Source organism: Archocentrus centrarchus, chromosome 14 (assembly GCF_007364275.1).
Source record: "Archocentrus centrarchus isolate MPI-CPG fArcCen1 chromosome 14, fArcCen1, whole genome shotgun sequence".
Taxonomy (NCBI): Eukaryota; Metazoa; Chordata; class Actinopteri; order Cichliformes; family Cichlidae; genus Archocentrus; species Archocentrus centrarchus.
The window spans coordinates 7955980-7970251 of NC_044359.1; the positions used below are offsets into that span (position 1 = coordinate 7955980).

At 40.7% G+C, this 14272-nt stretch overlaps 1 protein-coding gene across 1 annotated transcript in view; it reads left to right on the forward strand.

Moving 5' to 3' along the window:
• Positions 1-14272, forward strand: part of LOC115791775 (polypeptide N-acetylgalactosaminyltransferase 10-like) — a 122586-nt gene that overhangs the window by 23326 nt on the left and 84988 nt on the right. The window contains exon 2 of the mRNA XM_030746013.1: positions 13287-13389. Within this exon, the coding sequence (XP_030601873.1) occupies positions 13287-13389 (103 nt within the window). The remainder of the gene's footprint in view (positions 1-13286; positions 13390-14272) is intronic.

Below are 14272 nucleotides of genomic sequence, written 5' to 3' on the forward strand. Positions count from 1 at the left end.
AAAAAGTGGCTGGTGAGTGTTTATGGCTTTCCTTGGTTTTACTGGTGCCTTCAAATATGTAATGTGCTTTTACCACTAGAAGGTGCCGTAATGATTCTAGAAGCTCTTTGCAGACCACCATTAAACAATGGAAAAAATGTTTCTTTGCCAACTACGAGACGCCATACCAAAATGCTATTGAGCGGTGAGATTGGATGCCACTGTAGAAACATGCAAAGCCAAAGACGACAGCAGAAAATGAAAAATGAAGTACAGTGTAAACTGCCTTCAAACTGTCATTTGAGACTAACATGCAGTTGGCCGTCTTTGAAGAATAATCAGTTACGAGTGAATATAGTGCACTAGCTTTGCTTGAAATGCTTAGCACAAGAAAATGATGGAAAGTGCCCATCAGTTCCCCCCAAATCCAGTATTTTTATTATCACTTATATTTTATTTGCGCTCTCTTTCAAGTGATGTTCTTTTTAATCTTTTCACAGCATCATTTTAAACATCCACAATAAGATGCTCTCATTTCAAACAATCTCTTGACAGTATTTGAATGCTTTCTTACTGTAATATAGATGTTTGCAAACTTGTGCTTGTGAAAATGCTATTAATAATTGCATTCTCTCTGAAATTAAAACGTTCACATTAAAAGTCATGAATCTCATGAAGACACCTTGTCAGAGAAATGTGGCCTTCTGCAAGAGGAATGACATAATGTTACAGGACACTAGAGGAATTCATTACCTCGATAAGGTTACCACATAGACCCTACGCAGCCCTGAAGGCACTTTGCTCATTTGCATTTAAAAAAAAAAAAAAATCTATCCTGGATGGTTCAACAGGATGCTCTTTGAGCTGGCAGTTTTACAGTCACTGTAAAGTATTTTCATTCTTTCACTTGCTCAGATGGGATATTAAGGAACTTATCTGAATGTGTTTCTCTGATAGGTTTGGACAAGAGCCAGCAAAGGCTGTGATCACGGCCATTGCATTACCATTGGAGTGCCTTAAACATCCATTATATTACCTGTATTCTTAGGATAATATTTTCTCTTAAACAGCATGGTGTAATCCAAGGCCCTTCTAGAAACAAGTCTCCTCACTTGGCAGACATCTCTGCAAGACCTCCTGACAATGTTTTGGGCAGCTGTTTTGAAGCATTATCTAAATTAACTTTATTTTCAATAACCATCAGGACAGACAAACAGCATGTACTGAATGACCAATCAATTTTGATTTTTAAAAATGTTAAAGATTTGTCCCAATAATATGGTTTTAAAAATGATATATAAATGAATGATGTGATTTTCCCCCAACACCTACTTCTAAAAGCATCACAGCTGTTGCAGAATTCTTAGATTCCCATTCAGGATTCTTTAAGTGCCATGTCTCTGTTACAGTTTCTCTGGTGTAATCTTCCTTACATATTGGTGCTACAGTTCAACCACATTTGTTCAAGATTAAGTTTTGAGACTACTGCTGTCCTCCTCATAAATGATATTGCAAAAAGTATTCACTCACCCATCCAAATCATTGAATTCAGGTGTTCCAATCACGTCCATGGCCACAGGTGTATAAAATTAGGCACCTTGGCATGCAGTCTGCTTCTACAAACGTTTGTGGAAGAATGGGTCGCTCTCAGGAAGTCAGTGAATTCCAGCGTGGTACCGTGATTAAATGCCACCTTCCACAAATCCAGTTGTGGAATTTCCTTGTTACTAAATATTCCACAGTCAACTGTTAGTGGTATTATAATAAAGTGTTGGACCAACTCAGCCATGAAGTGGTAGGCCAATGTAAAATCACGGGGGGGGGGGTCAGCGGATGCTGAGGCGGATAGAGTGCAGAGGTCGCCAACTTTTTGAAGAGTCACCTACTACAGACTTCTAAACTTCACGTGTGTTCCAGATCAGCTCAAGAACAGTACGTAGAGAGCTTCATGGAATGGGTTTCCATGGCTGAGCAGCTGCATCCAAGCCTTACATCACCAAGTGCAATGCAAGGCGTTGGATGCAGTGGTGTAAAGAACGCCACCACTGGACTCTAGAGCAGTGGAGACGTGTTCTCTGGAGTGATGAATCACACTTCTGTCTGGCAACCCAATGGACGAGTCTGAGTTTGGTGGTTGCCAAGAGAAAAGTACTTGTCTGACTGCATTGTACCAAGTGTAAAGTTTGATTGGGTGGGGTGGTGGGGTGTTATAGTGTGGGGTGTTTTTCAGGAGTTGGGCTTGCATACCAAGATATTTTGGTGAATTTCAGGTTGCTTCCTTTTCCAACATGACTGAGCACCAGTGCACAAAGCAGGGACCATAAAGACATAGATGAGCAAGTTTGGTTTGGAAGAACTGGCCTGCACATACTACGTTTCCACCACCGAGGTGCCGGTGCTCGTGCCAGTGCTGGTGTCGGTTTCAACGAACCAGCGAAACGTCTGGAGTGACAAATCACACTTCTCTGTCTGGCATCCTGTCGGTGGAAAAAGGGCCACAGAGTCCGGACCTCAACCCAATAGAACACCTTTGGGATGAGTTTGAGCAGCGACTGAGAGCCAGGCTTCTTATCCAACATCAGTATCTGACCTCACAAATGTGCTTCTGGATGAACACTGCTAAACCTTCCCAGAACAGTAGAAGCTGTTATAGCTGCAAAGGGTGGGCAGATATCATATTAAACCTTATGCATTAAGAATGTGATGTCACTCAGTTCATGTGTATGTATAACCAAATTCTTTTTTTTATCAATGTAGTGTAGTCTCGTCATTAATGGATGGATATTTCATCTGCTCCTTTGATTTTCAAATACTTGAATTGTTTTCATATTAATAAATTAGATTAAGATAAATGCGGTGCTGCTGAACAAAGTCTCTCAAATCCAACCAAAACATTTGATCAAATTGCTTGCCTTTTTGTTTGGCAGTGAACTGATTTAGACATGGCAAGCACTGAGATAAACACTGACTCAGAGTTTTTTATTGCAAAATAAACATCATGCAAGGGGTGAAACTGTTCACACAACATTAAACTCTCAGAATTGCCTTTTTTGTGTCTGTGTGTCATGCTTCCAAGAATTAAACAGTTTTGTGCCAGGAGAAGGCAGAGAAGCAGCCATCTGTCATGGCCTTTGTCCAGTCCTGTGCTCAGTATCTGTGGTTGCAGCAAAGCTGTGGATAATGACTCCTGTTGGTAGATGAGAGACTGTGTGGCAGTGCAGCTGAGTTCTTCATTCAGGGAGGTCTCAGTGCCTCAGTCACTGCCCAGAGAGCTGCAACTTTAGCAGTTGAGCTAGAGCCCAGAGCTCGTTTGAGAAGAGTCAAATCTTCCAACCAGCTTTTCTTAAACTCAGTTTTTGTGATGATTGAAAAAGCAACAACCAACCAAATGAGTCTGGGCTGCTGGTAGCTGTATTATTAATGGTGTGAAAGATTATACTGCTTGCATTATTTTTGTTATCTGTACTCCCACAAGTTGTCCATCACTTAAATCATCACACCTTAAAGATGCAGTTTATTCTTAAGATTGTGGTTTGACTATTACTTTGATCCTGCTGCCCTGTTACAACAACTTATGACACCAAAGACGATGCCAATTTTGGAGTCACATCAAATCTGAGGCAATTTTGTATGGTGGTATTTACAGTGGTACAGTGCACTACTTTTAGAAAGTATGGTTGGCATCTTTATGTTTCTGTGTGATGAAAAAGGACAGCTGGGGCAAACTGACTTGCCAGTGAAGAGGAGAGAAGAAGTGGAGGTAGAGGAGGAGCAGAGGGTGAGGTGAAACAGGAAAGACAGGTAATTGTGTCTCTCGGGGTTGAGGTGGAGCTTCCTGTGATCTGACAGAAAGGGAAGAGGAATTAATAAAACAAAAAAAAAAAAAAAACCCAGAAACGTTTCTTCTTCTCACTCCGAGCTACTGACTCCTCAAGCAGGAGGAGACGAAAGCAAAAAGAAGTATTGACCCAAGGTGGTCTGATTCATCCTCCTCAGAGAATGAATGCTCTCATCACACATCCTGCACTGCCGGTAATACCAGCCTTCCCTATTCTTCAAACATTATCCCAGAAACCAATTTTTTTTCTTTTTTTTTTTTTGCCATGAAAATGCAGTGCCCCAAATTCAGGAAACTTTTCTGAAGCAAATACACAATTCACACAATTCAGTGGCAGAAAGTATTCACACCCATTTGCTTTTGGCACATTTGAGCCATCTAGGAGAAATGAGTATGCATGTGCGAATGCAGGCGCCCAGCACTGTTGGATTGAATATTAGCAGGTCTTTTAGCTGATGCCTTCCTAGTCTGTGTGATGCCGGATTGTGTTGGCGTGTGACTAGAGTAGCAAATCGTCCAGTTCATATATGGTTAGCTAGCATGCACGGGGTTTGCTGTCTCCTCCTGCAGCTTTACTCACATGAACCACGACTGGAGTGTTTCCAGTAGCACAAACATGTGCTTCATGCTGGCCTGTGATTTTTCTACAATTTGGTATTTCATAATGACAAAATAAACACAGGCAAAATAAAAACAACAAAAAGCTAAGGTGGTCACTAGCTTGTAGCCACTGTACCATGAAGGTCTGATTGAGCTAGTCATAAAAGGTTCTGTCAAGATTCAAATGGCCATCTTTGGATTGGCTGTTTGAATCTTTCTTAAAATAATCTGTTCCTGCTCAGTTACTTGTTTTGGCCAGGAGGCAAAATGTAATTTGTGGAACACCTACACTCATGCTAGGTTAACATTGAGCCTTACTGCTCAGTTCTGAATTATATCTGGTTTCTGTGTGGTTGTTCATATTATTCTTTGACTGTGGCCAGTATCAGATTCCAGTGTTAACAGGTTATGTCCTGACCTGAATATGCAAAAGAACTAAGATTATGCAGCTGTATAGAAGTAAACATGGTGGCTGCTAAAGTCCGTCTTTACAATTTCATTTGCATTTCCTGTGCAGTGGAAGTCAACAGGCACTGGATGACAAAGAGGATGAGGTTAAAAAGCTTTTTGTGGAAAAGTGGTTGCAACTTATGAACTGAGATGCATATGGATGCTGGGTGTGAGCCAGAGGTGGCTGGACTGAATATGAATGGCGTCACTGAAAAAAAGATTTCCTCTAAAATTTCAGGATCTAAAGGAGCATTTTTAGCTGCGGTCAAAAACCAGAATTGATTAACTGTGTGATGTTTGTGCAGCAAAAAGCAAAATAATCAGATTCGAGCCACTTTTGCCTACAGTCTTTGTGGGTTAGGCAGATCCATCAGGTGGACACAACAAACAGCAATTCATATGTCTGAGTTCCCTCCATGTGTTGTTGTCTTTGAAAAATATACAGGTAAAGTTTTTGTATTTAACCTTGTACTCCCTTTTTAGCATAGAGGACAGACCAGAGACAAAAAGGAAACTATAGATGCAACCAGTTTTTGTTGAAGGTGTTCACTTCACACCTCGGGTTCATTCAAGCCTTAGTGCTGGTGCTGTCAGGCAGCAGGCAGGAAAATGAGAGGGAGAGGGGGGAACAAAAAATCACCAGTTTTTTTATTTCTTCTGCTTCCGTTCACCTTTCACCAGCCCCTTTATGGTGACGGTATTACCTCGGCACTGTAACTGTACAAATGAAAGACCACTGGCTAGTAGCTGCAACTGATTCTACCTTGGGTGTCACAGCAACCTTAGTAGAGGGACAGTGTTTTGTCCAGTTTTCTAGACAGATGATAAAAAAAAAAAAAAAATGACAAGGCTTCAATGAATAAAAACCATCAGTGGTTCATCTGTGAAATCTCAAACTCCAAACTATCTCTGTACCCAAGGATGTCAAAGAAAGAATAAGAAACAGAGTGGAGATGGAGACAGAGTTGAAATTAATGCAATGTTTGTCTCTGACTGACCAGACATGCTCTACCTGTGATTCTTTTACTCAGAGAGAAGCAGATATACTGCTACTTTTTCACTGTCTCTGGCTTGTTGGTGCTGTTTGGCTCTGTAATGTCCCTCAACAGCTGCAGCATGAGTCCCGCTCTATCTGACCAAATAGCAGACATAATCTGCTGTTGGGCAGATTAGCAGAAGACCACATCGGGATGGAAATGAGGTTAGCCAGCCAGCGTTTCAGAGAGCCTTGCCATAATCTGAAAATCCCTCCATCGAGGTCACCGGGGGGAAAACTGAGGGACCAGTGACTGTGATTTCAGGACACTTAAATGTGGACAACTTTTTGCATGATTACAAGAAACAGCAAGACCTGCATTATATAAGATGTTTGCATTTAGGTCATCAGTAGCCACTGGCACATTAAATCATATTATTGCTATGGAACATACTTCTTTCTGATTGGCTAGAAGACCTCATAGTTCTCCTGCCCCATAATCCTTTGCCTTCATGTTGCAGCCTGAGCTCTTTAAGTATATTTTAAGTATGTATTTGTTTACATTTGAAAAAAACTGAAGCCATTAACACTTAGCTGTTAGCAGTATGCAAAAAAAAAAATGTGCAAAGCGCCTCTGCCAGGAGAGAGTGGCTGAAACATAACGACTCCTTCCAGTACAGTACAGAGGAGCAGCAGCTCTACTCCCCTTTCTAAATGACTAAGTTTCTTACCGTGCTTCAGAGGAATCTGATTTCCACCACTTGTATCCACAATTATATTCTTCCAGTCACTACCCACAGCTCGTGGCCATAGGTGAGGGTAGAAGTGTAGCTCGACCTGTAAATCAACAGCTTCACTTTCATGCTCTTTACCAAAACAGATCAGTTCTACGTCAGAATCACTGCACAGGCTTTGATATGCTCTGTAAACTGTCTGTTTTTAGGGAGGAGAAGTACAGAAAGCAGACCGGAGCTCAGTATTTAGAAGGAGACACTGTAATAGGCCATGTTGCTCGAAGGAGACAAATTCTTCAATTTGGACAGAGCTGATATCACATTGTGAGGTAGATTAAGGGACGCGGCTTTGTCTCCGTGTCTTATGCAAATACTCTCACACACATTTGCTAGCTGACACCCTCAGTCTGTCTTTTATGAGTCTATGTGCAAACACTGACTGACATGTGGCCTTTTGTCATCAGTTAAATAGACCACTAAAAGGCTACATTAAATTTAATGAGGGCTCATGCTGCCAGGTGACAGGAGTTCCATCCCTGTGCTTTTAGCTCTCTCACAGCTTTTCCTCTGCTTTCCTTCAGAGCATGTGTTTCTTTTTGTGTCATATTTAAAACATTTTGGGAGCCTGTCAGTAAATATGAGACTGCTGCATGGAGACAGCGGGCCCCGTGAGGATCATGGTGTCAATCTTTCAATAACTTATCAGTGTGTTTAGGCTGTGTATTAAATATTAACAGAGCAGAAAAGTGCTCAGAGTGAAATAAGTTTGTGTCAGCATGGGTGCTTTGTGATGAAGGTGATTAGTAGAGATGAGGAAGGCAATGCGTAGTACCACAGAGAGACAGATTACAATGACTGGTACCGCCTTATTTTCAGTTTGGTTTCAATGATTTGGTGTGTGTGTGTGTGTGTGTGTGTGTGTGTGTGTGTGTGTGTGTGTGTGTGTGTGTGTGTGTGTGTGTATTGCCCATGAATAGTCATTTTCAGGCTGAGATGAAACTAAATTCAACTTGCATTATTATCAAACTGAAGGTTTAATGGTCCTTAGGGCACAATAAAGGTTAGAATTTAAGGTGTGACATTCTTTGAAAATGAAACACACTCCTCTGCTCGTTTCTGATTTCACAAACATACAAGGTATAATATACATGTCATGATTCTTAAATACAGTGTGTTAATGCATTGACACTGATGTGGGTCCAGACACATTTCTAAACATTTTCTTCATTATTTTTTATTTTTTTTTAAAACACAAAAACCCCCACAAAAGAATTAAGTTGTTAAAAAGGTTTGTGTTCCGTGACAAACTCGGTGCTGCTTCTGGCTGCCTGCCTGCCCTTTGATCAACAGTTTTACATTTTCTTCAGCAGATTTAGCAGCTATTGAAACCAAAATCAGCCATGCATTAAAGCAGCACAGTGGCTTTGTTGGGAGAGTGTTGCTTCAGATACTTATGAAACATGAAATAGAAAATATTGAGCAGGTGTTAAAACCAAAATCATGCTACTGTTCAAGAATCTATCTGTCATTTATCAGGGCAGATCCAGAAGTTCCTTGGGTTGTGGGTCTGTCCTGGGGTTGTCTCCCAGCTACTTCCTTTTGAAGCAAAGGAGCGGTGCTTCAATGCTAGACGTCTGAGCTCCTCACCTTATCTTTAAGGCTGAGCCCGGCCACCGTACAGAGGAAACTCACTCTGGATGCTTGTATCTACCATGCCATTCTTTTTACTGTCCAACCTCAATGCCTGGGGTGAAGGATGTAGAGTGACTGATGAATTGAAAGGTTTGCTCTCGCTTCACCACCAGTACATCCTAATGAATTGGACAGGCAGGACCTGTGTTACTGTACCTGGAATCAGAGAACCAGGAGGAACCAGGAGTCCTAACCTGCGAGCCTTTAGCGGCCAAAGCTTGATGAACAGTGGGGTTAAACCAGATACAGCCTGAAGAAACATCATCTACCCACCATGCTGTGTTGTGATTCCTGTTATTGCAAGGTTGTAAGTTAAACTGCACAAATTTCAAACCCTCGTTACAAAAAGTAATTTAACAAGAGCTTGTGTGTGATTGGACAGTATTCTTTCGTGTGATTTTGGTCATGCTCAGAACAACTTCGTTCTTATTTATCAACTGCTATAAATCGTCTGTGGGGTTGGTTGTAGAGCTGTCAGAAAATAGATGCAAATTTAACCCTAACAGGATTAAGTATGGTTAACTCAGTATTGATAATAAGTAACAGTAACCTTAAACCTCACCCCATGTCTCTGAGAAAAATAAAGGAGTTTTTGGAAAATTGTAGATAGTTTTTATGTGTCAGATTATTTATTTATTTATTTTAATCTTTGTATACCAGTCCGAATAAGATGAGCTCTGCATGTACTGATTTTTAACCTTGTTAAGGGGCAGCAGTGATGACCAGCTGGTTGGTACGATAAACACTGAAATATCCAGGTCAAGTTATTTTATTCTTCAAAATACTTCCAGAACCAATGACAGCTCTGTGAACCTCAGCAACACGAATAACTTAACTGCAATATTTACTGCCTAGCTCTGCTACATACAGAGTTCACGAGATAAATTCAAGTGGTCTTTAAATGAATACACTTTGTGAATTTATAGGGTTTTTTTCTTTTGGCCTGCGGTGGCCCTCTCTAACTGCCTTTACGTTTCCAAACCATGTGGGCATCACGGTTGACCATAGTCACCTCAAGCTTAAATACTCCTGCTATCATGTGAAGAGGCATGTCTTTGAGTGTCAGACTTTTTTTTATTAAGCTCACAGCACTTTAATAGCTTCTACCTGTATCTCTCTGAACTCATTTGAGTGACACGAGTTTAGGATGACTCCAGTGTCACAGTTTTTACCTCAACATATCAGCCTTATTATAATGTCAACTGACTACTTTCCCCCAGGTCAGGGCTGTCTCAGGTTACTGGTGATGTAAACTTAACCCTTCCTGCTTCCAGTGCTTCACATTCAAAGCTTTCCACTGGCCAACTTGCAGAATGCTTTTAGTGTGAAGACGTTATAGTCAGTGTGTTGTTTAACCTGCTACCCACAGTAGAAAACCCTTAAAAAAACTTTGCAGACTTTTACTTCTCTTACCCTCTTTTTATTACCCACATGCGATCACATCCTCCATCTGTTCCTCTAGATTATTCTGATGTTTTCATACCCATCCTTTTTCTGTCCATCTCAATTACTTTCTTTTGTTTTAGCACCCGCCCACGTCCTGAGTCCACAAAACTAAACACGTGCACATATTTAGTCGAAAACTTTTCCCTCTCTCCTTGTCTTGTTTTTCAAGGTCTTGTTGAGCAGCAAGAAAAGCCCCAGAGGAATATCATGGTGATGTGCGCTGAAATTTTAATCAGGAGGAAATGGGGCGGCACAGTACTGCTTCTTTTTAGTATGAATTTGCACAGATGGACTCTTGCTGCTTGTCAGATCCATATGCGACACACTGAAGGTGTCTGCAACTGAAAGAGATAGAAGGGGGGCCATGGGGTCAGAAAAGGGAGAGAAGAGGAGGAAAAGAAGTGGGGAAAGACGAATAAATGGAGCTGAATTTATTTATTTTATTTTCCATTGAGCTCCTCCACACAATCTAGTCAGCCATCTTACAAACGGGCTGAAAGGTTTTCTCTCTGGTTTACCCAAGACGTTGACTACTATACTGCATGGTGGGATGTTGCCTAAGAGCACCTAAAAGTCTTCATTAGATTTTAGACTAAATCTTGAATTTATACAATTTTACAATATTTAATCCGCTCTAATCCGTGCATGCCAGCTTCCCAATACAGCTATGTTTTATTTGAAGGGTGTGGTCAGTAAAATTCTTTCTGTTTAAGTAAAATGAAAGTTTACCAAACTAAAAATGGAAATCTAAACCAGCCACTCTTTTTGCAGTGCCATTTATCAGCAGAAGCTACTTTCTGCTGCTTCGTTATTTACGAGCGGTTGCCAAAGTGGGAAGCACTGCATGTTTGATTTGGAAGAGTTTTGACCCTGCCCGGATGCCCAAAGGGATTTGTGTCTCTTCCTGGGATTGAAGCACAGATTTTATTGCTTGTTAGGCAAACGTGTGAATCGCTACACTATGGAGCACCAACATTTATTAACAGAGATTGTACTAATAGAGTCCCTGTGGATAGTTGGTACAAAATTAGTTTTTGGGTGGTCAAAAGACAAGAAAGGTGTTATATAAATGCAGCCCATTAACCATTTCTACATTAAACTTCTGAATTACAGTCACTTGGCTGAAAAATGTGGAGCCTGTTTGCTATACATCGTCATTTTAATGAAGGAAATTCTGTAGAAGAGTTAGGGATTAACGATCAATCCTGGATTAAGGGCCAGCTCTACCTGAGCTGCTTCTGACTCTGAAATTAAAACATACTGCATCATGGGAGTGTGATTTAAGAGTGGGAATCACCAAATAACCCACAAATAATGTATTATACACTATAATGTCCATGATAACAATGATATAACAATGCTTGACACATTGGAAGAAAGTAATCTACACTACCTTACAATAACTGTGTAACCAAATTTAAAAAATCTAAAGGCTTAATCAAAGAGATTATCATAAAACTAAATCTTTGTGGTTATATACTGTCCATTCGTTTGCTATTCAGGGTCGTATTCATCTAAGCCAGCAGTGTGTTTAATAATTCATGGTATTTCATGCAGTCAGTGGTGCCATTTGTATTTAAAGTGTTTCACTAATTGCCTCCTCCCATCTAGCTAATTATTTCTCCATTGTACTGTGATCCTGTAATTCACAATGCAGAGTCACTGAAAGTCACTCAGCGTGTAGAATGACTAAGTGGAAGAAGAAACAGCCTCCACCTTTGTATGCTGAGCTGCAGTATATCTGTCTGTATGCGTGCGGTTGTGTATATAAAGCTACCACAGGGGTGTGTGTGTGTTTCACAGCATTGATATTCTCCTCACAGGGTTGTCAAGCATGAAATAGAAGAGTACACTTTCTGTGGATAAACTCTCAGCAGAGCATTGTTAGATAGTGAGAGCCGATGCTCTGGAGAAATCTCTTAGCTGACACGGATACTGACGGGCTGAGGTGAAAAAAGATTGAGTGTGCTGCTGTGTTGTATAAATGAGGGACATTGTTGGTTTTTCACATTTTATCTCATTAACAGAAAAGCGTCTTTTACCGCCCTTCTAACTCTTTATTTCTGTGTGTGTGTGTGTGTGTGTGTGTGTGTGTGTGTGTGTGTGTGTGTGTGTGTGATGTGGCTGAACCTTCGCAGGTTCAGTGTGGGAGGTTCTGTGCTGTTTTGGGACAAAAATGTCTTGCACTTGAAATTCAGCTGCAGTCGATGGTACAAATCTATAGTAGATGATTGAGCAAGTATGCCATTTTTGCTCTTCAATCAATCTGCAGTTGTAACTCCACTTCCAGACAAATTGCTAATCGTTGGCAAACATTTTTGGTGCACATCCAAATTGATGTCCAATAACAGGATTAAGAGATATTTTTAGAGACTTGTTAGTCTTCTACTGTTAGTCAATCACAATTCCCTGCCCATTCGTATCTGTTATCACCTCATAAAAAAGTCTGACATGACCAGACATGACTTTCTCAATTTAAGAGATGACAAAATTCAGATCATTTCCCTTTAATAATATAAAAATTCCAAATTGACCAACTCTTAAATGCTTAAACACTCAAATGAATCATAGTCAGTCCTTACAGCTATGTGTAACTCTGTTGTGTAGTGGTTAACACATTTGCCTTAGAGCCACATTTTACCTACCATCTGGTGCCTAGCGAACAGCACCATGCAACAAAATTGACGTAACATCCAAATACCGCAGCGGGTACCTGCGCTGCCGTGGCAAGCATAAATGGATGCGGCTGTATCATGATGTCAACAGCAGCGTGCAAAACGACCAATGTGGCAAGTATAAAGGGGCCTTACATGTTGAAAGAGCCCTGGTTAAAGAGGCAACACAAACCAGTGTACTCCTAGTGCTGGTCCCAAGCCTGGATAAATGGGAGGTTTGTGTCCGGAAGGGCATCCAGTGTAAAATTTGTGACAAATCAACATGTGGCTCCATCTGCTCTCATGACCCCTTGGGAAATAAGGGAGGAGTTGAAGGGTACTTTTTAGTCCTTCAAGTTGAGTGTATGGGGCTAAATGGTGCAGGGAGAACCTCCTAGGTGAGGTGTTTCAGGCATGTCCTATGAGATGGTTAGCTTGGGGATGAGCATAACCCCCGGAAGAGCTAGAGGCTGTGGCTAGAAAGAAGGAAGTTTTGACATTGCTGCTTAGACCTTTGCCACACTGAGAAAAGTGGAAGAAAATGTATAGATGGAGTAAAATGACAAAAAAAAAATGTCATTGTTCATTTAAACTTTGGCTACAGTTCCATAGAGCCCCTCTCATTATTGATCATCTTTCAGCCGTCTCTTATAAAACAGGAAGTTCTCCACTTCTTAAAATGTCTTTATGCCATTTTCACCATGTAGTTGTAAGACATCTTGGAGTACAAAATATAAAGATCCACTGAAATAAGTTGGAAAATGATGATGGAGAGAAATGTACTGCATGTCCAACATGGCAACCCATAAACAGTTCACTGGTTAATGCAGCCATCCGAACAGAGCAAATACAGATGTGTGTCTGTGCGTGAGACAGTATTCCTAACCATCCCTCTGTCCGCTTGTGTTTTTCCACAGGGAGTGAATCGAGTGGGGAAGGATGCTCTGTTGGGACGCAACGGTGTGCGGCGAAAAGACTGGCACGATTATGAAGCAATCAAAAGAGACGCCTCTCGATCTGGTTTGTCAAAACCTCATAATTATGTAAAATGTAGACAAGATATTAAACTCGTCCATTAACAACTTCTGCAAAAATCAAAGGTAACAGAGAAATGTAGGCTTATACACACACATCCAGAGTGTTGCTTTTCTGCTATGCAGCAATGGTGTAAATCTGTGCTTTGGATGCATTTTTAGTGCCATAAATACAGTTTATGTCTTCTACAATCATCACTGATTGAGTTTAATTTTCTGTTCAGGAAAAACAGCTTTTATACACTGAGTGTAAATTAGTCCAAATGGGTTTATCCCCTGAAATGAGCCGTTAAAGGCTAAACGTTATTTTCCACTCTTCTTACCTTTAGGAGAGAAAAGTGGGTAATTTCTGCTTAATGAAACATGCATATCTGTAGATGATTAGAGTTGTTTTTGGTTCTCCACAGGACCATACTTCTTCTTTTAATAAATCTTCAGAATTTGAAGCTGTGAAAATAGGAAACTGTTATACAATATCATCCTGAGTGGCTTTTGTTTTTGCTCTAAAACATCATTTATATCCACAGACAGTAAACTCATATATTTTAGGTTAGGTTTGACATTAGCTATGGTTAACAAGTGGATGTTGTGATCATTTATAATATGGGTGTAGCTTCTAGGTCTGATAAATTAAACCGATGGGAAAGTGCCTTTAAGCCTGCTCTCTTTCTAAGCACCAGCAAGGGGCGACTCTTGTGGTTCTAAAAGGAAGCCTGGCTGTCGGTGGGAAAATGTACTTTGACTCCCTTATTCTCAACATTTCCTGATGAGTTTAGGGGCTCAAGTTTGAAGTTTTCTTAAATACAACATGATATTCATTTTGTAAAGTAGGATCCCAGTGGAGTCAAAAAGGAGAACAAAGCAGGGTG